The following is a 25574-nucleotide window of genomic DNA, read 5'->3' as shown; positions in this document are numbered from 1 at the left end:
ATAATGTTAAATAAAGTATATTAATAATATTTGTATTAATTATGTTTGCATTAATTATAAAGAGATTAAAGTACATCCTTCAATTTTAGAGGTTAAAGCTAAATCTTGAGGATCAATACAACTTTAATCTTTGTATTATTAAAAAAACATATCTAAACTATCATTTTTTTCCGCAAATTTTATATCATAATTATCAATGTCATATCTCTATCTGAACTATCACCTATTGTTAAAAAAAATTGCCACGTAGGGAAGGTTTATCTATTTTAAACTCATTAGTGTAGTGTGTGTGCTAAATTGGTTGAGGAGGCAGCTATGGTGGTGTTGGGAGTGGTTGTTTCTCCACAGGCACAGCATATCCTCCTTTCAATTCCAACGAAAATTCCTCCTCAATATTGTACAAGGCGTAAAGCTTTGATATTTACTTCTTCTCTGTTTTCCTCTTTCATATATACATCTCATCACTCTCCTGCTAGTGCTTTCCAAATCGAAATGCCTCAACAAGAAGAAGATAGACTCGTTCATCTCTTTCAGGTAAATTAAATACAAGAAGAAAACCCAATAACTGACTCTCTCTCAGTGTGTTGTAGATTCCGTTTCAATTTATTTGTCTGATTTTGACTTGGCTTCGAATATACCTAATTTTGTAACATGGAAAATTGAAATAGAGTAATTAGCTTCTTTATTCTTTACCTAGACTAACTTCTTGTGTTACGTGCTGCTATCTTCAATTCAGTGGTGCATATACAAGAAATCATGTGTTTGCCTCTACTAGGATTTGAAGTTGAGACCTATACTTATTGACTTAGGTATGGCCCAAATGCAGAAAATATTGGCTGTTTTATTGTTCAAATATTATTGAAGAATATGTGAAAATAACCATTTCCTTTAATTGGAGTAGAAACCTGGAACAATTCGATAAAGGACCATTTTTTAATTTGAAGAGTCAAGAATGTGTTATATCCCTATATCAAGTAAATGTTGTTCCCATCGTTCCAATATATAACACTCTTTTAGTTGAACATTCGGAAAATATTTGCACTATTCTATTTTTAGACAACTTTCAACAATTCAAATTTATTAAACTTCAGTGTAAAGATTTCTCCATCAAACTAACTTTTAAATAACTACTATGTACTTTCGTTATAACTAATATAATATTATACACTCCTTTCATATAGAGAGGAATTAATGAGTATCAATTTCCCTCCCTTCTTTAAGCTTACAAAGTTAATCCCCAGACCATTTGCTACTGTATGGAAAGTGAAGACTGAAAATTGGATGTCTTGAAGTAAGAAGCCATTATATACTAACCGAACTTTGTGACTCAGGTATCTTCATTGTATAATGTTGGAAGTGAACTCTTGATAGTTGTGACTTGTACGCTACTTTGCAGTCGTTGTTAATCTAGTCAAAATCTTCTTGTATCTGAAAGACGTGTGTCTCGTGTTACTGAATAGATGGTGTAGAAAGGAATTTGTGCATTATTCTGAAGACCTTGAATTGGACATCTAAGTGGACAGATCACAGATACATTGAACAATAAGATCCTCCTAAGCCATTTTGCAGTAGTATGTTAGTTCACACAAAGCTAATATGGTTTAGTATCAGTAAGAATGCCATAAATCAGACCTACGAGAAATTTAAATGTTTCTTAATGAGGTCATGAATAAATCATCCAAAAATCTTCACAACAATAATAAGACGAAATTATCATTTTTGTCTTATCATGTTTATTGATTGGTGAGTTTATCTGTTCAAAATGTAGTAACAGAACTGATGATGCAAATGCAGGAAACTTCCCCTTCTGTTGTTTTCATTAAGGACCTTGAGTTGGCTAAAGGCTCCAATGACTCTACTAAGGTGCTTGCTGACGATGAGAATGCAAAAGTGGAAGGGACAGGTTCGGGCTTCATTTGGGATAAGTTTGGTCACATTGTACGATTGTTCGACTCTATGGATTACAAATTTGCAATGAATATCCGAATTTTCCATGTTAATTGGATGAACTCTCTGCTGCTTATCTCAAGAAAGTTAAATGCTTGATGTCAGACTTGAATTAAGATTCCATTGGTTTTTTGTTTCCCGCCTCCAATATTTTCACACAGTTGAAATTCGGTTGTCTCATTCAAATTTCAGACCCTGCTTCAAATCTTGCTTAAAATTTTTCTGTAAATTTGTTTCAGTACTGACCTAACACAGTGTACTTATAATTCTAAAATCAGACAGTTTGCTGAGCATGGGGCATGATTATTTTGGGTTTATTGCAGGTAACCAATTACCATGTCATTGCTAAATTAGCTACTGATAACATCGGATTGCAGCGTTGTAAGGTTTTTCTGCATTCCTGGTGTTTTATATCCCTTTGTTTTCAGTTCTTATTTGTATATTCAACAGGACTGCTCCATTTCAGGTAATTCTAATTTTATAGGTTTCCTTTTCAGGTTTCTTTAGTGAATGCTAAAGGAGAAAGCATAGTTAAGGATGCGAAAATCGTAGGTGTTGATCCAGCATATGATCTGGCCATTCTCAAGGTGTTAAATCGATATTTTACTTAATAATGTTGTCAATTTCCATTTTGTTTACTAATTTATTTTCTATACTGGTAGCTTTAGACTGGTAATTATAACTATCCAAATTTCTCCTTATAGATAGATTGGTTAGTTGAAGTACGCTATGACAAACAGAACATAATCTAACTCCTTCCATTCTATTTTATATGACAATATTTGAATGGCCACGGATGTTGAGATATTAATTTTGGTTTATATATTATATAGCTATTGTGGAACAAAATATTAAAAGGTTTGATGGAGAAAACATCATATCAAAGTGTTAAATTTGAACAATTAAACGAATTTGAGCCATTGAATTGTGAAAGTTGTGTGGAAATGGATTGGTATAAAACGTTTGAAATGTTTAAAAATGGGAAGACCGTCATATAACTTGGAAAGATGGCACTTCTACCTTAGGAATAGAGACACAAAGAGAACTGCGAGCAAATAGCACACCTTTCAAGAGTATCAATACCGTCACATGAATCGTAAATGCATGAATGTGATGTACAGTCGCCATCAACCTATTATGGTGAAATTATTGGGGATCAATTTCATACAAATTTTAAGCACGTACCTAAATAAGGCACTATTCGCCTGTCTCAGAAAATTATATACAAGGTCTTCTAGTTTCAGTCTATATGTGAGGATTCATCATGAGTTAGCAAGTTTTACATCGGCTGCCAGCATGTTGCAACCCCTCCTCCGTTATCTGGGTTTAGGACTGGCAATATGAGCAAGCTCACACAGACGAAGTTAGTATGTTTATTTTGAACGTATTGCTTTCCAAGTAGTATTTTGACCTTTATATGTAAGTGAGTATATAAAGAACATTTAATATTATTATTTACTTATATATTTAACTTATTTTTCACTTTTATTTCCTTTTTTGGTATGATGATGACATGAGTTAGATTTTAAATGAGGAGATATGACTAGTGAGGATTCATATAGCCAACCCCGATTTGTTTTGACAGAGGGGTTGTTTGTTGTTGTCATACCGTTCCGACACCCCCTCATACTCCAAAATCTCAATTGGTATCTGTCATTGCTTCTCTCCTTTTAACAAAAAAGCAATTTAATAGAGACAAGTGAAAACACTTAGATTAGATCTAATGAAAATGAAATGTTAAACGAGAATGGGTATTAAACATGAAGAAAAAAAACTATGTGCAAAATAAAGTTGTCTAACAACATTCGATATCTATAAAAGTTGGTCAGTTAAAGAGTCCCCTGGGTTTGATTGTCTCCTATCCTACTGCAGGTTGATATTGAAGGTGTTGAAGTAAAACCAGTCTCTGTTGGTACCTCTCGCGACCTACGTGTAGGTCAAAGTTGTTTTGCCATTGGAAATCCCTATGGATTTGAAAACACTCTCACAACTGGGGTAATACATTTCTACAGTTTATTTATAAGTTAAGAAATATACCCGTGTGGAGACTCATTTTATGGTTTCATTTCCAGGGAAGAGCGATTCTAGCATTTATTTTTCATGCATTTCTGTTAAACTTACTCAGTATATAACTTGTTATCTTGATTTCCTTTGAGGATGCTAAATGTTTCCATTTCTATTGAACGGCAGCTCTCTCCTTTTACTGTATATAGCTTTTCATTTGATATAAACAAAGAAAATATTCTATTCAGCTCATACTCTCAATATCCTAAAAATGCTCATACTCCAGAATTCAGTCATACCTAGGCCAAAGGGAACCAAAATCATGAAACTGCTGAAGTTTATAAATTAATTTAATTTGCTCATGTTTCTCCATGCCATAGAGAAAGGAAAAAAAACAATTATTCATAGGGAATAAAGATAGTTAATAAGTTACTATTGTTTATTTGATTACCTCAAATGTTACAGGTAGTTAGTGGATTAGGCAGGGAAATACCTGCACCAAATGGAGCTGCCATTAAAGGAGCTATTCAAACAGATGCTGCAATTAATGCAGGTAAACATTATTCTTTAGTTTTCCTGTATAAGATATGATCACTTGTGAGAAAATTATGGTGAATAGCACAAGTAGGGGTGTCAAAAGGGTTGGGTTAATAAATTGGTGGCCAAAAGTTACTTGGGCATAACCCAAACAGCTCAATTCTTACTAAGTTTTCGTTTCATTGCTTGTTCTTTTATAATTTTTTAGTACATAATAAAACTTATCTTTTTTATAAAAAAAAATTATGGCTCTATAGAACATATCAATTATAAAGATTGTGTTTTGAAAATATTTTGACAAGATTTCTCAGGGTCAATTTAGGCTACAGATGAAGCAGAACTTCTTGATGGGCTGAAATGAGTTGAGTTAATAAATGATTAGCCCAAACTTGGATGGGTTGAGCGGGTCATGTTTTCAAGGGCTAATTTGTCACCCTAAGCACAACTGTCACCTCTTCATGATGTACTGTTTGAGTAGGATGTAACACATTGTTTAGAGAGCAGAGCCAGTTAAATGGTTGTTTATCTGGTTTACATGAGGATGCCGACAAGGTTGAATGCCAGTTTGATTTAAGGGATGAAGTTCAATTTCTAACTGCAGAAATTGTCAAAGTAGAATACTTTTACCTGATTAGAACTCATAATTCATCAAGTTATGCATGCCGAGATTTAGTTTGACTTATAGTTACTTATGCAGGGAATTCAGGTGGTCCGTTGATTGACTCATCTGGTCATGTAATTGGTGTAAATACAGCAACATTCACCCGCAGAGGTAAGAATGATTGCTTGATATTCTTCTTTTTTCTCTTTCTTATTGGTGATCCCTCGTTTAAGGTTTTCCCTTTCAAATACGTTTTTACATGAATGCTGGCAGGTCTGCATCTGTTGGTTCATCGCTTGCTGACATTATTAAATGCCTGTTGCTTCTTATCTTTACACAGAACATGTTGATTCTTCTGCTCTAGGTTGACCAGGATAGAAGTAGAAGCATTGGTGTTCATCATATTCTCATTTTTCAAATTTTAACTGTTTAAATTCTGCATCACATGGAATCATCAAGCATCTTACCCGTATCCTAAGCCAACGTATTAGGTAACTGTTGAATTTTTATGGCCTGGTAGGATCTAGTTCTGTCCTCCCCTTCGGGAAAATGTATTTGCTTTTCCCTCTACCCTAATACTGCAGAACATATGCACAATCTTTTATCCATTGCCATTTATATACTTTTTTATGTCAAACTTCGTATACAATTAACATAACTTCTTATTATTTGGCATTAACGTTTCGGCTATCTAAAAGCTTGTTACGGATTGTGCTTTGCATAACAAGGTGTAAAAGATGTGCATTTTATCATTAATCCCTCAGAAGGATCAGAGGTTATTCCTTTCTAAGAGTTTGTCAAGAATAGAGCTGAATTAGCATAGATCAGTAGAAACTTAGAAGCTTACTAATCCTAGTGACTGCTCAGGAATTTCGCTAATCTGGCTGCATCCATAGTTACATGATCAAAGTTATAGTCGTAGTTTGGTAAAATTTAAATTTATTTAATTAGAAATGTGGTATATCAAGCTTGGTTTCTAGGTTAGAAAATTGGATTGGCTTAGATTATAATCCAAGCCTAATCACAAGGTTAAGAGCCTATGCCTATTACAAAAGCTGTAGTTCACCATCCCTAATGGCCTATGATGAAGTATGTAGAAGCCTACTTAGCACACAATTCTAGAATGATTAACATATTTACTATTGAATCTTAATTAGCCTACAGGTTACATCATTTTGTGATTTTACTAAAGGACCTTTAGCCTTCGTTGCTCAAACTCTCCAAAAATGTTGTCACACCCGTATCGGTTCCTCCAATAATCCACTACTTTTGGAGGATTTAACACGCACCCTGCAGCATTCTTGAAGAATCCGAGCACCATAGCCTTAAGTCGCGTCCTGCAAAATCGTGTGATCTGAAAGAAATTAAAGCTCACACTTATTTGATGCTGTAGAGTTGGACAGGTGAATCTGTAATAGTCATTTCAGTTACTTGATCTTTAATGAGCATCTACTTTTCTTGCTGCTTCACAGGAGTTTAATACTCTCTGGTGACCTAGTCTTCATAAATATTTTATATATACAGAAACTTAGTGATCAGAAAAGGATGAAATCTGAGGAAATTTCTAATTGCTTTTGAGATTTCATTCATGTTGCAGGCTCGGGTATGTCCTCGGGGGTTAACTTTGCCATACCGATTGACACAGTTGTACGGACCATACCTTACCTGATCGTTTATGGAACAAGTTACAAAGACAGATATTGAATATCTGTAATCAGAAAGTTCCTTGAAGGAAGGTCAGGCCAAAGCATAAGGAAGGAAGCTCACTCATAAGCGAATTCCGAGCTATAGCTCTTAGCGCTTGTGATACATATTTCATCATGTAGATAATTCTTGACTATAAATATTCCATGATCCAACATTAACAATTTTTCATCTCTTTGAGTGGTACCTTTGATCCTTAATGCAGTTTTAGTTTGTTCATTGGATGGTATTAACTTGACAAAAAAGGCTTCATTTTAGAGCTGGGAAAAGACCATGTTATTAACTGTTACTCTTGTAGCTTTCACAATTCATTTTTCTTATGTGGAAAAGAAAAACATGAACCAAACACTGTATTCAATATTATGTTTTGTGTGAAGAGAACCAACTGAACATTGTGTAACTTATGCTAAATTCTATGGGAAGATTATTTTCCTCCATTTAACCAAACAATGTATAAAGTCATGCTAGTTCTAATGCATGGGTAACTCCTCTCTAACCACCAACAAAACGACCCATTTTTTACCAAAAGAACCAAAAAAAAAAAAACTCTTATCAACGATCAGTGAAGTAATAAATTGTCATATGCATCATTGACACTCCTGGCCGACTGGTCTACCAACTGTTTCACTTACACTGGTCATCAAAACATATTTTTTCTTATAACTGAGATATCCCCGAGGACTAATGGTGCATGCTTTGAAACTCGGTGGATAATGGACCTATCCTACGATCTTTCTCCACTTACACATCAACAGTTCCCCCTAACAAGATTCAAACTTGTGAAATGTACTTGATCCACATCACGTGTTGCTTTCTTACTACTAGAAAGCCCCGGGGCCTAGTCGTCAAAATTGGAACTTTATAATGGATCAGGGGCAGGGGTATCATGGTAGGAGGAAACCATCCATAAGGAACATTAGAGAGAGGAATGCAGCAGAAAATGACAAGTTTATCGATGACAGACTCATCAGCTTCTTCCTAGAAGAGAAAAACATATGATAATATAACACCAATAAAGTTCACACTTGAAAATGAAATAATCAATTGTCACGATGAATCAAACAGGGAAGATGTTCATCCAATTGGATCAAGTTTATCGCCACGAATAATTAAGACTTTTGCTCCCCAAGCGACATTAGGGACAACTGTTCGTCAATAGAACAATCCACATGACATGTTTTCCGGCATAAGGAAGGGATTAAAATGAGACCAAGAACTCGCTGTTCCATTGGAGAAGGGGCAGATCTTCTAGTGCTACGGTACTCGACTGCATCTTGAAGAATTATGTTTCCTTGCTTATCAATACAATAAAATGTACCTAGAAAGAACCTTCCATCACTTATACCAACCAGCATTCGTCGATATAGTAGCTTCTTGACATGAGAGACATAGTTTGAATTGTTTGTCTCTAACTGATTTGAGCTTCCAACTTCAGATAGGTATGTCTCTAGTTCCTTGGTGCTCATTTTAGTCCAGTTTAGATCAATGAAGGAAATTTGCCGTACAATTGTGTAATTGTAGCTACAGCATATGCTAAGACAAACAATTAAACCATCAACTCCTCTTCCCTGCAGAAAGTTAAGACAGGGAATTAATCAGGTAAATTTTGATAACCGTGGTGTCCAAACCGCTCTTGGGCGATATATTCAACCCTTTGATTCGTGAAAATCCATGAAGATACATTAAAGGGAAAGCACTCAAAGCAAACTCTCAAACAGAAGATCTTTTGCTAATTTCTCCTCCCCTCTCCTCTCCCCACAGTGAAATAGAACAAGTGATAGCAGTCGAGAAATGAACCCAGTATATATAAAAGAAAATCAAGAAAATTGTGATATCCTGGATGTGGGTGTGAACAAGAAAAAGAAGAATCTTCTTAGTCTTTGCACTAATGCTTGAACAAGGATATTTATAAGGCATAATACATAAATTTACCCTTTAACTTGGCCTCATTTCATATTTATGCCCTCCAACTTTAAGTGTACACAAATAATTAATTAAACTTATATAAAGTTGAACAACTAGACACAAGAGGAGTATGTGGCATAATACATGTAGGACACCACGTAGGCCGCAAATTGTCATGTAGGATGACATGTAGGACACGTAGGTAATTCTTGAATTAAATTTCAGCAAGTTTATGTGTTCTAGCATATTATATGTGTTCTAGCATAAACGATTTGGTTATTTATTATTCATGTAAGCAGTAAGATCCTGATATGCTTTGCTTTCGCTGTGCATATAGTTTTTCAACAATTGGTATCAGAGTCACGCTTACATCTAAATGTATAAGCTAAAACTCTACACACTAAATCATCTACTATATAACTAAATAGACACCATAAACGAATATATGATCTGTTAAAATTGAGCAAATATTTATTCTATAATAAATATTATTTCTTAACATATGGTTAATAGTATATATCCCAACATAAGTATCTATTGTGCACACTGAAAATTGGACGGCATAAATGTGAGCTAAGACCAAGTTAAAGGGCATACTATGTATTATGTCTATTTATAATAAAGGAACACCTATCGCAGAATAAGATACTCAGCTCCACAGCACATAGAGATTAGCACACTTTCGGGCAGAACATAGAATAGTAGAAGATCCAACATGCAGAATACAGCGACCATTATAAAGTCACAATTTAGAAACGATATAATACTCATTTCAGAAACAGCCTCTCTACCTCCACGAGTTATAGGCATAAGCTCTGCGGACACTCTAGCCTCCACACAGACAACCACTTACGGGACTACAATGGGTTTGTTTTTGTTGTATAATATACTCATTCCACTAAAATGCAAATAAAGATGAGAAATGTGGTCAATATCACAAAGAATAAAGAAATTCACAAATTGAGATTTGTCTATTAAAAGGATCGAATTGCATAAACCGTCAAGATACTCAATTTGGGGGTTAATCTACCAGATAAATCATATAAGCTAAACTCATCTCCTTGAAAAAACATCATTAATGGCTATTATGACAATCCCAACAATAAATTCTTAAATAAACACATTCAAGTTGAAGGATTGAAAACTATATTTAAGGTTGAATCCCAAAACCCTACCCCCAATATCTCAATAAAATTAGTAGTAGAAAGTAATTAGCAAGAGAAGAAGAATTTCAGGGCTACCTTTGCATAAAAGTTTAATTTTGCAAAATTCTCGAAGAAATGAAGCACCAAAATATGTGCAGAACCCGCTATTACAATCTCACTTTTCTTTGCTTCAGCTTATGGCCCTCTCTCATATTTGTATAGGCATCTGTATCTATATGGGAGGAAATGACCAAAAATACCCCTAATATATTGGAAAAGATTTTAAGATACCCTTGGTTTATTTTTTGGTTTAAAAATACTCTTCCTTTCACCTGTCTAAAAACCCCCTCAATCAAAATTGAATTGAATTTTTTTACTAATTAAATAATTCTTTTTTTATTCAAATTCTTAATATTAGCTCATCCCAAAATATTTAAGTCTAATTATATTTAAAATAAAAAAATAAATTTATTATGTTGTGAAAAATTATAGTGACGAGGAATAAAGGAAAAACGACAAAATTTGACTGATTATATAAGTAGTTAATATTTAAGATTTTAATAATGATCAATGACAGTAAATAAGAAACAAAAAAAAGAAATTTTGTTTTCTCAAGATTTCGTGATAGGTGTTCTTATTTGAGATCATTGATTGTAAATAGGGGGGAAAGAGTTTTTTTTTTATATTATTGTTATTGTTATTTTGGGTCAGTGACCACGATAAATAAGAGCCCGTTTGGGTTGACTTAAAAAAAATAACTTTTTAAAGTGCTCAAAGTTATTTTAAAAATAAGAAGTTATGTGTTTGGATAAAAAAGTTGCAGTTGAAAAAAAATTGTTGATGTGTTTGGCAAATAAGTGTTGTTAATCTAAGGTTTTTATTTCTAAGAAAAATTAAAATAAAATTAATTTATATTTTAATTCAATTTCAATAACTTAGTATTTAAGTTAATTTTAAATTTCAAAAATATATAATTTGAATAGTGTTATCACAAATGCCCACCTAGTCCCTGGTAGAATGCTCTCGTCCAGATACAAATGGAGTACAGCTGTAAAGCTGTCATGTCAGGTGGTAGGTGAAAAGTGCAAGTGAAAAGTGCAGTGTCATACCCCAATTGGAAGAGCGGATGAGATTGTATGCTTCAGTGTTCTCTCATCCAGATCTATAATGGGGTATAGTTGTAAAGCTGTCGTGTCAGAGGTTGGTGAGGCGTCAGCGTACTACACCAATCAGAATGAACGAGGGTGTTTGTCCAATGGTAATAACTTTTTATGGTTGATATTTTCTGCATGACAAACACTATATTAAATTCATTCATCCTAAGAAGGAAGTCAGCCAGCAAGCCTTTTCAAGAACCCACAAAGACGTTTGCGAGGGACCTGGTCCCTGCAAGACTGCGATATGAAAGGTGACAAGACAGCCGTCAAAAAAGCTGCCACCTCTGATGTGGTAGGTGAGAAACTTTTCTGAACAGCAAGCTTTCAGCCAATAGGAGTGTTTCAACGAGTTTGTGTTGATTTATATCATCTCTTTCCAAAATACACAAACTCAAGATTTGGCAAACAAAAACTTGGATTTTCTTTGAAAATTCACAAGCTTGAAAAGAGAAGGTCACCTTCAAAGAAGAACATTGTTCATAACAACAAGGGACCAGATGGAGTGCTAAAGCATCTTGTTGTATTTAGAGCTTTGTGTCTTATGTGCTTACATTGTAAATATGTTCCTATTCTATAAAGGATTTAGATATTTTGTTTCATTTTCTAAAAAGTCTAAGTCGATTAGAGTTAACTGATTTAGTGGGCAGTGTTGTATCTGCTTAGTCAAATTCTAAATCATCTAGAGTTAGGTGGTTTAGTGGGCGGTGTGGTATCCGCTTAGCAAAGTCTAAGTTATCTAGGGGTGATAGCTTAATTAGTGGGCAGTGTGGCATCTGCTTAGGCTTGGTTAAGTAATCGTTGTATTACTTAGTGTAGAGATTAGGAGGTTAATCTTTATGTGTGGTTGTAAACTGATTTTTACTTTTGCTTTGAGAAGATTAGTAGAAGCAGTTTGAAAAGTCTTGTTGAGACAGGTCGTGGTTTTACTCCCTTGAGTAAGGAGGTTTCCACGTAAAGTTGTTTGTTCAATCTTTACTTTCAGCACTTATTTTACTGTTTGTTATTGTAACTGTGCTGAGGACTTGGTCCCATCGAAACAAGTGGACACATATTTTTAGTTACTGTTCTTGCTGAGTCAAAGGACCTGGTCCTTAACTGATAAGTGGACACATACATTCCAACAAATAGATCACAAGAAAGAATTTGGGAATTGTTTAAAAAAATTAAGGGTAAAAAAGTAATATACTTGTCAAAGTAGAATGACTTTTAAGTTTAAAAAAAAAATAGGGGTCACCCTACTTTTAACTTATTTTAAGTTACTTTTGACTTATTTTAATTGTTCTTATAATTGTCAAATACTCTCACAAGTCAAAAACAAACTTAAAAGCCCATCCAAATGGCACTAAGACATAAGAAGGGAGTTTTTTTTGTTTTTTTGTTTTTTTTTTTTGGGGGGGAGGGGGGGGGGGGGAGAGAGAGAGAGAGATTTCAAGAAATGGAAACTATAATTAGATACACAATTATGGTCAGGCTCAGCTCCCCTCTATATCTTTTTGCTTAATACAAAATCGCCCAGAGATAAGATTGCGTAAAAAAAAATTAACTTTTTATTTTAAATATAATTAGACTTAATTATTTTTAATATTTTGAGATGAGCTAATATTAAGAATTTGAATTTAAAAAAAATTCAAAACAAATAAAAGCATGAACTAATTAGTAAAAGAATTCAATTCAATTTTGGTTTGAGAGAATTTTTAGACCAAAGAGTGGAAAGAGGGGTATCTATGAACCAAAAATAAAGATGGAATTTATTTTTAGACCAAAAGATGGATGGGAGATATTTTTAAATCTTCTCCAATATGTTAAGGGTATTCTTGGACATTTTCCCTCATTTATATATATATATGAAAAGAAAAAAACTACTTAATTACACTAACATGTCTATTAAAGGCTCATAAGTACCCTTAATCTATGGAAAAAGGCTCATAAATAGCCTTCTTCCATCTTTAGGTCCAAAAAAATTCCTAAGATTTGTTTTTGAGTCCAAACTAGTGATATTTTTGTTGTTTTATTTATGGATTGTAGTACAACTTTTACTCCTACCGATAGGGGTGTGTTTAGGGTTTAGATTAAAACCTATTCAAATTGAAAAATAGAACCAAATCAACTATATTTGGATATTCTTTAATTTGGTTTTACATCTTTAAAAATTAATAATATTTGATTTGATTTGACTTGGTTTTTCATTTTTTTTTAAAAATTGATAATATTTGGTTTGACTTTGATTTAATCCAAAAAAATCAAAGAAAAAACCTAATCGAACCAACAAATATATACATATATTTTATAACTATACATACATAATATATTATTTTTTATGTATAATTTTAAACATCTTATATATGTTTTCATTAAAATTGATTTATAATTTAGTGTCAAAAGAATATGAAAAATCGTCTGAACCTAACTGATTCATGTCAATTTTTCAATAAAATTGTGGACTTTTATTTAAAAGTAAAATTATCCCGAACAATTGGAATGGTTTTTTTAATTCATGAAAAGAACTAAAAAATTCCTGAACTGAACTAAATAACCTTATGTGTATGTAAATATATTTTATATTAACAATATGTTATATTTTATAATATTTTTAAAATATAAATATAACCTAGATCCTAGCCTCAAGTGACCGGACAACTTTGGGTCTTTGCTCTTTAATTAGCCTTTTGATTAATTAGGTTTAAAATTAAAAGATAAATACTCTATCAAACAATACATCAAAATCTATGCAAGCACTCCTATTAAATGTTTAAGATCAAACAATATGACAAGAAAATTTTACATGCTTGCCTTCTTGGTGAAGAATTGAAGTGCTTCTTCAAGAACATATTTGTAAATGAAATATTTTAATAATAGTATATTTTGAGGTGATATTTTAAAAGTTAAAACAAAAAAACAAAAATTAATTGAACCCTACCGATACCAAAGAGTAACCGATATGATTAGAATGGTTGTAAAAAATCTAATTTTGGTTATACATTATAAAATATCCGAAATTTGGAATGATGTAAGTTTTTAAAAATAACAGACCAAATCATCCCATTGACACCCCTAACGAGAGAATTTATGAGGCCAAAGTGGTGGATTTTGGAGTTTTATTCACAACAAATTGAGTGAACCAAAGTTCTGTAATGTTAGGCATTCTATCTTTCTTGTTGACTGAATAATTAACCTTCTTTTTGAATGAATCATTTCTTTTATTTTCGTGTATAATTAACAAACAAATAACTTAACTAAAATCTAGGGGTGTCAAAAGAATATGAAAAACCAACCGCACCTAATCGAATCAAATCAATTTATGCTATTTTTTTCAATAAAATTGTGGACTTTTATATAAGTGTATAACCGTTCCGAAAAATTGAGATGACTTTTTTAATTATGAAAAAAAACCAAAAAATTCTAGAACCGAACCAAATAACCTTACATGTATGTAAATATATTTTATATATTAACAATATGTTAAATTTGATATATAAATATATGTTATATCATTTTCAAATATAAATATAACGTAGGTCCTAAACCTCTGGTGACTAGACGACTTTGGGACTTTTTTCTTTAATTAGTCTTTACTTAATTAGGTTTAAAATTACAATACAACAAAACTTATCCAAACACTCTTAATAAATATTTAATATCAAACAATACAACAACAAGATTTTACGTTCTTTTCTTTTTGGTGAACAATTAAAGGGTTTATTCAAGAACATATTTATGAAAAAAAAATATTAGTAGTTGTATATTTTGAGGTGATATTTTAAAAGTAAAATAAATAAAAAATTAACCGAACTATATTGGAAATGATTAGGATAATTTTAAAAAGTATTTTTGGTTATATATTATAAAATTCCCAAAAAATTGAGATAGTATAATTTTTTTTAAAATAGCCGACCAAACCATATGACACCCCTACTAAAATCGATAACAATCAGATTAATGTAGACTATTTGATTTGATAGTGTTAATAATTTTTAAAACGATTAAGTTGATTCAATTTTGATTAATAACTGACCCGTGAGTTATAGTTTTCTCACCAAAAATAGCAAAACCAATAAACATGCAAATTGGTTTTCCTTTTATACCATCTTAATTCAAGAGACCTTCTCTATACGTCTTCTTCCTTGTATTCCTCTTCTGATAATTTTTCATGAAGCCTTCTCCTATATACAACATTGCATATTGTTCTTTTTTTAAAAAAAAAATTAAATTTTGCAAATTGTGTAAAAATATAGGCATGATGACATCAATTTTTTCCAAGTTCATTATGAGACCTTCTTGTTGAAAAACAGTGAGTATTCTCATTTCTCTCTATTGAGTTGTGAATCGTCAACACCTCAGCAATAAAATTATAATGATTGAAGTTTAACAACGATGCCAATATTTCTTCTCATACACCTTTTATTTTTTCCGACACGCATAAAAACAAGTTACAACCTAGAACTGAAAATAATGCAGCACATACTGCTAGACTGCAGTTACTTCGTTATCAAGAAGTGCCATAACGAAAACCAACTACAAGTAAACATGTGGGCCTTGTTTACCGTAAATAAACGAACATAAAAAGAGTAGTTTTATATTAAAGCAAGGAAGAATAGAGTAAGCACTGGTCACTAAAGCAGAAAAATATGGCCATGCATCAATATAGAGCAGATTCAAACTGCATAACATTACACACCAACAAAAGAAACAAGTAAAAGACAGAAAGAGACCACTTCCATGTCATCATCTACCTATCCGTTCTTTGATTACAAAGATCACTTGTTACTTTGTATAAGCATGAAAAAAAAAATCAAATCAAATATGTACAATCACTAATTTAATCAACATAATGCCTCGGTCCACAACGCTCCCTAAAGTCACATACTTCATGGGCTAAATAGTCCACAGGACATAAGGCAGACTCCTTCTAGAATGAGAGGACATGGGGCAGACTCCTAGAACAAGATCAAAACTACTTTAGGGGTCAGGACAAACTTCTTCCTAAGAATAGAGATCTCTACCCAATTCCTTAAAAGGATTATCTCGCTAGAAGGTTCATTATGACCATCAGCAGACTGCAAACTACGATTTGAAGCCAGAGCTCTTCCCTACTAAGACACTTCTTCTAATTGCTAACCCTAGAGACCAAAAGGTCAACAAGAACCAAAACCAACCAACCTTCAATAGAAGATTAGAATTGATCCCTAGCAGTGAAATGGGCAGGACATCTCCCTGGAAGCCTCGACATCAATATCACCATACTGTTAACTAGAGTTGAAAACAAGAGCTCTCCTCTTTTTCTATGGTGAACATACCTTCAGTCCGACAAAGATGACCAAAAATTATGGAGTTGAACTGAATATCCTGCAAAAACTCCATAACAGAAAAAGTTCGTTCCAGGAATTTTAGAAAGGACTATTCTTATCATAAAACAGAAGCACTAATTATGACCAAATCAACATATTAAAGAGATTAGAAAGGGACTCAGAGCAAAAGGGAAGACGGAGAATGTAGAAGCCATTCAATCTGACATTAAGGAGTAGAATGCAGGTGGTGAGAGTACATTGGTATGATACAACGAAGTAGATATTTAAAATTGTGTGAACTGCCATGGTGTTAAACTTAGGAGTCATCGATGAAACATTGGAAACGAATGACGGAGTATACTGATGAACATCAAGGATGACAGAACCAGTTTGGACTGGTCTGTTAGATCTATAACATAGTTTATAGTACTTGTGTCTGGCAGTTCTTTAACAACGTTTGTACTTATACCAAGAACATTGATGGAAAATAAGGAGCAGAATAAGGATCTACAAATGATATTTATTGACCTAGAGAAACATAGAATAGAAAAGAGAAGTCCACAAATGTACCAGAAATGATTTAATAGTATTCTGAACAGGGAGAGACAATAAGTTGACTAGAAAATATTAGAAATGATCACAGCATACAAAGGTGCGTAAAGAAACAACATATGTATTAATATAAAAGGACACCTAAGATAATTTGTCCATATATATCCCTAGGGATGGCAATGAGGCAGGATGGGTTTAAGGCAATGAGGGGAGGAATGCGGGGCAGGTTGAAGTGATTTTTTTTAAAAACTAATGCGGGGGGGGTGGGGGGGGGGTTGCGGGTTCAAACTTAATTTTAACTTTTTACATGTTATAAGAGTGATAGAGCATTATCTATTAAGATAGTTTCTTTAAAGCTGCTAAAATATTCAAGATAGTATATGAAAATGGTTCAATCAAAACTAAAACAATTTCTTACATGCCTTGCCAATTGACCTCTAAAAAATAAAACTTCAAGTCATTATCTATTAAATTAATACAATTTAATAAAAAAATAAATGTATTTTTATGAACTTTATTTTTAGCATCAAACTTAACTAGAAAGGAAAATATTTAAATAAATTATGCGGGGCGGGGTTCTATGCGGGGCGGGTTGAAAATGAAAAAAATGTTATGCGGGGCAGATTAAATTTTTTGCAGGTTAAGCTCAACCCGACCTACCCCTGCCCCACACCGCCCCATTGCCATCCCTACATATCCCACATGAGCCCACAATCAGTCTGTAAGTGTACATTATGGTGATTGGAGCTAAACGGAGAAAGGTAGATTAAAACTTACATTAGGTCCAGTATTAAAGAGTCTTTTAAATATGACTAGAGACATGTTACCGGTGAACCATAAGTGTGAGATTTAAAGAAACTCTAAAATGCTGAGGAACACCATTTTTTTACTATAACAGAAGGCACGAATAGAGCAGAGGGAAACAGGATTCATATTAGCTAGCACTTGCTAAGAATAATTGGTGGACTGTCGACAGATTGGAAATATTAAACAAGCAAGTTGCTACACAGCTCATGTATTATACTAAGACTCAATGACCTTCACCAAGAAAAGATGAGATAACAATGCTTATATAAACAAGTGAAAAGATGTGCAGAAGTGTCTTTCCCCTTCCGTAACGAGGCTAGAGAGAACCTTTTGATGAAGGATTTAGCTGGAAAAAGTCCAAAGACTAGGGAATTAATTTCTCTAAGAAATTATCTTGCTAGTACTAAGATAATTTAAGTTGTAATTAAATAAAATACAAAGAGGTGGTAGATCAATATTATGTGCATGCAATAGTCACAAGGCAATCAAAGTAGGTGGAAAGGAAGCAGCAAAGGTATATTTAAAGTAGGTGCAGCTTACAGGTTGATGGAGCAACCAAGTCAACAGATTCCTACCTGGCCATGGAGACAAATTTGGAAAGGCAAAATTCCTTATAAAGTCTCATGTTTTATATGGCTGCTAGCTAAGGAAGCAGCTTTGACACAGGATAATGTTATGAAAGTTCTAGGTGTTTTCTTTGTGGAGAAACATCAGAAACTGTTAACAATCTTTTTCTACACTGCAAATTTACTCAACAGTTATGGAGGGTATTCTTGAGTCTCAAAGGCATATCCTGGGCAATGCCTAGGAGAATTACTGAAGCCCTAAAAAGTTGGGAGGAGGCAGGAGTGCTAGCTAAAGACGGAACGAGATGGAGAATTATCCCTTCTTCAATCTGGTGGGCAACCTGGAAAGAGAGAAATACTAGGTGTTTTGAGAGCATAGAGAATAGTATGCAGAAAGTTAAACTAAACTGCATTTTGTTATGTTTTTGGTGCAATCAATTATACTCAAATGAAACTGTCTCTATAATTGATGTTTTAGACTCTATTTAGATTTAGAACAGTGGAGTTTTGGAGTTCATCTGTATATAAGGTTTAGTACTGCCCATGTACTATTGTGTTGTAATACAAAGTTACCAAGTTTCAAAAAAAAAAAATAGTCACAAGGCAATCAATGAGTAAATTGAACAAATTGTTTGCCTTTTTTGCTTATAATTCTCTGTTCCTAAATTTAATTTCAGTTCTACTCTTCTGAATAAAAGATCTAAAAGGCTGTCAGAGTGAAATAAATTTGTCTTCCCTTTTCTTTTTTAGTAAAGTGAATAGAGGAACTGAAAGATTCCAAAAATAGATACAAGATGGCGAAAGGTGAAAAGGACGGCATCAAATTAGATAGAATTATATACTCAATGAGAAATCTTGGAAGCAATTGGCACCGGAAACTGCAGAACTATGATTACATGGAACAGTAAATGCTAAGCCCAAGTTAAGCACCAGATATTTTCCTTCTTTAGAGGATCTTGAGAATTTGGAGACGCTCACTGGTTATTAGGATATATCTAGTAGTGCTAATGCACACAGCAGAGAATTTATCCGAACTCACAGAATAAGCACATGAGCCACAGGTCATATCAGCAAGACCTGATCTTACTGAAGAAGCTAAAAGCAAAGAGGAATCAGCAACAAGCTACTGAAATCCATGTAACATGAGCTTGACAGCTGATAATAGCTAAAGTTCCGTATAAAGTTAACAGAGCATGGGAAAGTAGGAGAAAGTTGGAAGCCATATTCATCAAATTATAAGAACTGATGACAGACTATCAAAGGAAAGATAATGTCCTACGAAGTTCTAACCAGAGCAGATGAAAAGAGCCTATCAGGCAACATGGCTGAACCTATATAGGCAGAAAACAGAACAAGCGGTCCAACTACATGAATTCTTTGCAAACATTCCTACAGAGAAGAAATTTATCAAACCTACGCAAATGACACTCTCCAGCACGATAACCTACCATATTCTAGAGAGGAACTTCTGAAGAAGGAACCTCGATATTTAGTCAAGGTCGCACCTTCAGAAAGGAGATGTGTCGTTATTGCTCAAGTCGCCATTATGAATGCCTGAATCAAGTTCTCAGCAGCTCGCTTCTGTTCCTGCGTACCAGATATTATAGCAATCTGATCACCTCGAGAGGATTTGGAATCGATTATATCCACAGCTGCCCCAGATATCTGCAAGAGGAACGATGACTTTAAGAAAGTAACCAACCATCATATCAAAGTAATAGCAAGATACCAGAACTTGCACTGCAAGTAATACCTACGGCATCAAGATAAAACAACAAGTATCTAATATTCATTCAGTATGAAGGTATTCATACATAGTAGCATGCACCTATTCATGCATACTAGCATGCACACCCACACACAAAAAAATGATCATTTAGTTATCTATTCTTTGAGTTGAGTAGGCTGCACATAAGAAGTTGGCTAGGCAGAAGTGTCAGTGGCTACACCAGCAACAACAATAACATACCCAGTGCAACCCCACAAGTGGTGTCTGGGGAGGGTGGAATGTACGCAGCCTTACTCCTACCTTTGTGAAGGTAGAGGCTGCTTCGGGTGGTGTGTACGCAGCCTTACTCTTACCTTTGTGAAGGTAGAGGCTGCTTCCTATGGACCTTCGACTCAATTACAGCATATCAAAATCAGCAAGAAAGGGAAATACAATAGTGAAGAAACAACACCAGCCTCGACCAAAAGTCCAAAATATAAATGCCACACAAGAGCAGTAGAAATGCAGGGAGAGGTAAGTGTTTGAAATTCAAAGCCCGTATCATTTCAACAACCATGTAAATTAGACCACCAAAGGAAGATAAGCGATGGACATAAAAAAATCAAGTTTTAAACAGGCTCAAGTAACTACTTACCTTGCGGATATTATCTATGTTTGAGCCACCTTTACCCATAACTTTACAGACTGCATGTCCTGGGATAACCATCTCTACAGCTGAGGATGGAGGCAATCTGCTCAAAGGCATGATACAGTTCAGAAAAAATCAAGAGAGAAAATACAAGTTAATTCGCCAGCATAAAGTACTTACCCGCCATATAACTTTGAGGAATATGAAGAGAACGTTCCATAGCTATCGTCCCCCATCTTCCAACAGAAAAATAGTGAAAGTAAACATCCAGGAACAGTGAAAGTAAAGAACAGATGATGAATAATAGCAATCAGCAAGAAGCAGAATCCATGGCACCGCAAAGCCAAAAAAGATTTAGAAATAAGACTCAAGGACTTCACAACTAGTAAATCCATGAAAATTGCGAGATAAACATCAACAGTAATTGGAATGTTTCATGTGACTTCATCATATTCATATAAGATCCTCATTAAGAGATTAACATTTCCATTAGTTAGACCAATTCATATGAAGGGAGAAGAAAGATTGGTCACTGGAATGACATTAGTGTAACTTCTCCATAGCTACCTAACTATATAGTAATTAATAGTAAAAGAGGGAGAAAAGGTAACATGTTTTCCAGACTAGGTTACTCTCAATATCTCTCCTTTGCTTTGCCAAAGCGAGATAACTGTACTCTGCATATCTTCATCAAGTAATGTTAGACAGTCACCAGTACCAAATGCTTCATTTCTTGAATCACCTTATAACAGCTATTTCAAACAATTTATAAATAAAAAATGGAGGAAAAAAACAATTGACATAAGATGCAGTTTACAAGGCTGAAATTTTGATTAAAATTTGAGTTTGAAATGCCCAAATACACAACAGCATGGAAATAGAACTTTGTGCCATGCAGGGAAAGCAGAAGTATACCGAGAGCGACTCATGACCATAGCGGCTGCCCGAAGAACGCATTCCAACACCATTCCCAGTTTCAATCCTATGTTCATAGCTCAAAGGAGCAGCTGGAGGAACGTTGGGCAACACTGGAGCCAATGAGAAACCAGTACCACCAGCGCGTAAAGAATCAGCACCTGCAGATGGATTATGATTACCTTCTCGGCCTTTTATAACATCATCTCTGAGCCTCAGTACAATCTGGATAAGGGCGTCCCTCACACTACTAACTTCCCCAGACACCTACGCATTTAAAACGATGGCTAATGAATATAAGGAGAAGCAACTAAAAGACAGTTTAATTGATTAAAACTATTATGAAAGACAGACCTCAACAAGTTCATCATTTGAATCTGCACATTTGGGCCTTTCGCCTTTTGAGATACGTACATCAGCTCTAGTTCTCTTCCGGATTTCATTAACGATTGAACCACCTTTCCCAATGATACATCCAATAATCTTGGATGGAACAAGTAGACGAAAAGTTACAGTATCCTCATCTTCGTCATTTATTTTCCCTTGCAGCAGAAGTACAGCTTCAACTGCCATGGATTTAAGATCATCCACTGACTACAGAAAACAAATGCTGAAGATGGTTAATACATGGAATACAAGACAATGGAGATGAATCAAACTACTTTCTATAAAGTTAATTACAAAAGCAACATAAACAGCCTATTACTAATGTTTCTAGCATCAAATAAAATGCAATATATAGCACCCCAACCCCCCCCCCCCCACACACACACCCTCCTGCATGTAAATACGTCAAAGATCAAAAGCGGGAGAAAAAGCATAATCTTCTTTTACCTCCTAATAAGGATAAACAAAAAAAATGAAAAACTGTCACCAATGCTTACTGTGTATAAGTTTGTTTCACAATGATCTATGAGAAGGCAAAGTACACTTCCACAAAAAGAAAGACAACTGCTAAAAGACCAAAATCTCACCAACTCGGGGACTTTGAATACTGGAGAGAAAGCAATACCTCAGTGGAAATGACTGTGATAATGCACTGATCACGATCAGCTTTGGCATCACAAACCTCAATACGAGCACCACTTGTTTGCCTTACACTTTTAATCGAAGCTCCTCCCTTGCCAATAACACGACCAATATTGTTAGTTGGACACAGCACTCTAATAGTCAATTCCTCAGTTTGAGAGGAACCACTGTAACCAGGAACCATGGGAAGACCAGAAGAATAAATAGGCCATGTGCTTCCTGCATCCACATAACCCGGAAGCTCTGGTATTTGTGTGGTACCCAAAACAGATGGAACAGATCGAGATGGCATAATAGGATCCACATTTGGATAAATCCCAGCTCCTGGATATATGGGAACATCTGAAGGGATAATAATACTTGGACGGACTTCAGGAACATTGGTAGTAAGAGGAATTTCTTCCTTAGGTGTGAACTTGTACATGATTGCAGAAATAGCAAAGAGTGATCTCCTAACAGATTCTGGGTCACCAGTTATCTGTGTTAAGTAAGAAACTGTCAGTTCATGCATAAATTATAACAATTGACTCGAAACAACAAAATTTAGGAGCAGAATGTAGTTTTATAAAGTTTGTGTGACGCACTAATACTACTTAATTGTCAATAAATATTTTTTATAAAAAAAAAAAAACTAACCAGAACAAAGTTATCAAACTCGAGTGCACAGGAATGTGTTGGATCACTAGCATCTCTGGCAACTACTTTAATATTGGCCCTCAACTTGCTTCTCAACTTCTTTATGGTGGTACCAGATTTACCAATGATATTAGCAGACTGGCTTGAAGGAGCAAGAAGCTGACACTCCTCTTTATCCTTCCGCTTCTTATCAGATTCTCCAATTGCAGCCAAAGCATTTGCAATTGCCGTATAAACCTTGAGAAGAGCATCCTGAGCCGTGCAAAGAGGTTTTTTCTCATTGAACTCCTGATCAACCTCAACATCTTCCTTTTCCTTTACATAGCAATAAATGAGTATAACTCTATCCTTAGCACCTGGAAATGGATCCACCACCTTGACCTTCGCCTTAGTCTCAGACCTAATTGAATTTATAACTTTCCCATTCTTTCCAATAACACTGCCAATCACATTATTTGGACACAGAATTCTGTAAACTATTAGCTCATCATCGCTTTTCTCGTCCCTATCTGTCCTCCTCTTCTGGTTCTTGTTATCTCCATCATCCCTACGTGATCTTTTTCCAGTCTCACCCATAATAAAATATAAGAATTACCCCTAAAAATGTAGCATAAAAGTTAATAAACCTAATTACACATTCTTGATAAACAGGAAAAAAAAATGAAACTAAAACAAACTATTCAGATATTACATATTCCAAAAACATGATTTCCAGAAAAACCTTAAAGAAAAACTTCAAACCCTAAGAGTAAAAACAAATTTTCAGATACAAAATTTGAAAAAAAAACACAAATTGCCTATCAACTATGCGACGATCCTAAACTAGTAGGAAAAGAATACATCCAATAAAATACAAACTGGATCCAGAAACATAGAGAAATAGATTGTAACACTTCTGAAAAAATAAATAAACAAAGAGGCAAAGACACATAGTACATACAAAATTCGTAGATGATATAAAAAAAAGATTGAAAAGAGAAGAAACACCATAACCTACGGAGAAAACGAAGCTGCGCACCTGTGATTTAGTTGTGAGAACTGTGGTGATATTCCAAAATTAGGGTTTTTAGTTTTGTGATAACTGGTTCAGACCGGTTTGCTCCTTTGATATTGTGGGTTTTCTCTTTAACCAGATAATGTATTAAAGAGGATATTTTATAGAAAAATTATTTAATTACACAAACATTTTTACCGCAAAGAAAAAAGTATGAAAAAACTATAAATTCAGCATAAATTATTAATTTTATCCTCAAATTATTGACCGTCTTAAATATATCCATTTACTTAATTAACTTAACCCAAATACTCTCCGAATATTGCAACGTGATTAAAATATACCTCTAAATTCTCGTCAAGTTTGAGAGAGTTTTCAACACTTCTCTCAACCTTTTTATTAAGAGTCAGACTCCTACAAGAATTTGAGACCACTTGTTATGTCATATGGCATATCAAGATGTATCTAAATTTAGTTAGTCATGTAGAGGGATACTTTTAAAGTTGTCAATAGTTTGGGGACGAAACTAATAATATGCGTCAAGTTTAGAGGTGTTTTTAATATTTCTCTCTATCAGATACACTGAAATATTGAGAGAGACGAGCGAGAAAAGGAGAGAGGCGAGCGAGATAGGAGGGAAGCGAGCTAGATAGTTTATGTATCATAGATTCATGCGAATCACACTAGATACATGTATCTAGATGCTAGATATATTCTGAAATATAGATACATAGGAGAGACACAAGCGGGAGAGTCAAATACACGCGATTCAACTTGGATACAATATATCTGAAATAAATTACACCTAATTTTGATCTCATGTATCCGAGATACATTTATCTGGACACGTCAGATACATGTATCCGAAGTCTAAATTCTAATAATATTTATAATATTGAAAACTCATGCAAAATAAAGTAATTTGCTTGTAAACTAGTGAAATTTGTGTTGTTTACCCATATTTTATGAGGTGGAATTCCAACTTGTGAAGCTAGGGAAAAAATCATATGAAAAACCACATGAATATAATGTTTAAGACTCAAATTTAAAATACATAAAAAATTTATTTTTATTTATAAAATATATTTTTAAATTATAAAAGACAAAAAAATTAGTTGGGACTAAGAGCCTGTTTGACATTGCTGCTAAAAATTGCTTATTTTCAGAAACGTTTTTTTAAAAAATAGTTTTTTCAGAAAAGTACTTTTAAAAAAAAAGCAATTTGTGTTTGGAAAATTCATTTGAAAATTGTTTTTGGTAAGCAATTTGTATTTGATTAATTTTCTTTAATAAATGCTTTTGAGAGTCAAATTACGAAAAAGTGCAAGTATCAATGTGTTTGTAATATTAAGATTATTTTATAGAGAGAAACAATTTTAAACATCTAATACATAAACTTTAATTACATTTTTAATTTAATTATTTAAAATGTA

The 25574-nt window shown here is 33.9% G+C and overlaps 3 protein-coding genes across 4 annotated transcripts; 1 reads left to right on the top strand and 2 right to left on the bottom strand.

Annotated features, from left to right (window-relative positions):
* Nucleotides 1–300: 300 nt before the first annotated feature.
* Nucleotides 301–7174, top strand: LOC125814067 (protease Do-like 5, chloroplastic). Its single transcript, XM_049493519.1, has 8 exons — nucleotides 301–534; nucleotides 1795–1938; nucleotides 2271–2333; nucleotides 2445–2534; nucleotides 3820–3942; nucleotides 4417–4504; nucleotides 5186–5260; nucleotides 6687–7174. The coding sequence occupies exons 1-8, from the start codon at nucleotides 316–318 to the stop codon at nucleotides 6791–6793; spliced, it is 909 nt and encodes a 302-aa protein (XP_049349476.1). The 5' UTR covers nucleotides 301–315; the 3' UTR covers nucleotides 6794–7174.
* A 560-nt stretch (nucleotides 7175–7734) lies between these two features.
* Nucleotides 7735–8377, bottom strand: LOC125814068 (uncharacterized). Its single transcript, XM_049493520.1, has one exon. The coding sequence runs from the start codon at nucleotides 8257–8259 to the stop codon at nucleotides 7903–7905; it is 357 nt and encodes a 118-aa protein (XP_049349477.1). The 5' UTR covers nucleotides 8260–8377; the 3' UTR covers nucleotides 7735–7902.
* Nucleotides 8378–19412: 11035 nt separating this feature from the next.
* LOC125814064 (KH domain-containing protein At4g18375-like) lies at nucleotides 19413–24176 on the bottom strand. 2 transcript variants are annotated; one of them, XM_049493516.1, is made up of 9 exons: nucleotides 24141–24176; nucleotides 23148–23744; nucleotides 22495–22989; nucleotides 21837–22076; nucleotides 21665–21749; nucleotides 21483–21574; nucleotides 20748–20803; nucleotides 20574–20670; nucleotides 19413–19875 (listed from the first exon to the last, which is right to left on the bottom strand). In XM_049493516.1, the coding sequence occupies exons 2-9, from the start codon at nucleotides 23721–23723 to the stop codon at nucleotides 19744–19746; spliced, it is 1773 nt and encodes a 590-aa protein (XP_049349473.1). In that variant the 5' UTR covers nucleotides 23724–23744; nucleotides 24141–24176; the 3' UTR covers nucleotides 19413–19743. The 2 variants fall into 2 exon arrangements, with proteins under 2 accessions (XP_049349473.1, XP_049349472.1); XM_049493515.1 differs by having other exon boundaries at nucleotides 21483–21749.
* Between the last annotated feature and the right edge of the window lie 1398 nt (nucleotides 24177–25574).

This window comes from Solanum verrucosum, unplaced genomic scaffold (assembly GCF_900185275.1).
Source record: "Solanum verrucosum unplaced genomic scaffold, falcon-dt-bn FXZP01000271.1, whole genome shotgun sequence".
Lineage (NCBI taxonomy): Eukaryota > Viridiplantae > Streptophyta > Magnoliopsida > Solanales > Solanaceae > Solanum > Solanum verrucosum.
The sequence above is the reverse complement of the archived record's forward strand: the minus strand, read 5'-3'. Positions and strand labels throughout refer to the sequence as shown.

What these genes read in the sequence shown, in the direction of transcription:
- LOC125814067 (XM_049493519.1), top strand. Translation starts at nt 316, where the DNA reads ATGGTGGTGTTGGGAGTGGTTGTTTCTCCACAGGCACAGCATATCCTC. An exon ending in GGGATAAGTTTGGTCACATT is followed by an intron (nt 1,939 to 2,270) that starts GTACGATTGTTC and finishes GGTTTATTGCAG; the next exon opens with GTAACCAATTACCATGTCAT. An exon ending in AAAACACTCTCACAACTGGG is followed by an intron (nt 3,943 to 4,416) that starts GTAATACATTTC and finishes CAAATGTTACAG; the next exon opens with GTAGTTAGTGGATTAGGCAG.
- LOC125814068 (XM_049493520.1), bottom strand. Translation starts at nt 8,259, where the DNA reads ATGAGCACCAAGGAACTAGAGACATACCTATCTGAAGTTGGAAGCTCA.
- LOC125814064 (XM_049493515.1), bottom strand. Translation starts at nt 23,723, where the DNA reads ATGGGTGAGACTGGAAAAAGATCACGTAGGGATGATGGAGATAACAAG. An exon ending in AGTTTGATAACTTTGTTCTG is followed by an intron (nt 22,990 to 23,147) that starts GTTAGTTTTTTT and finishes TACTTAACACAG; the next exon opens with ATAACTGGTGACCCAGAATC. An exon ending in CAAATGATGAACTTGTTGAG is followed by an intron (nt 21,750 to 21,836) that starts GTCTGTCTTTCA and finishes TTAAATGCGTAG; the next exon opens with GTGTCTGGGGAAGTTAGTAG.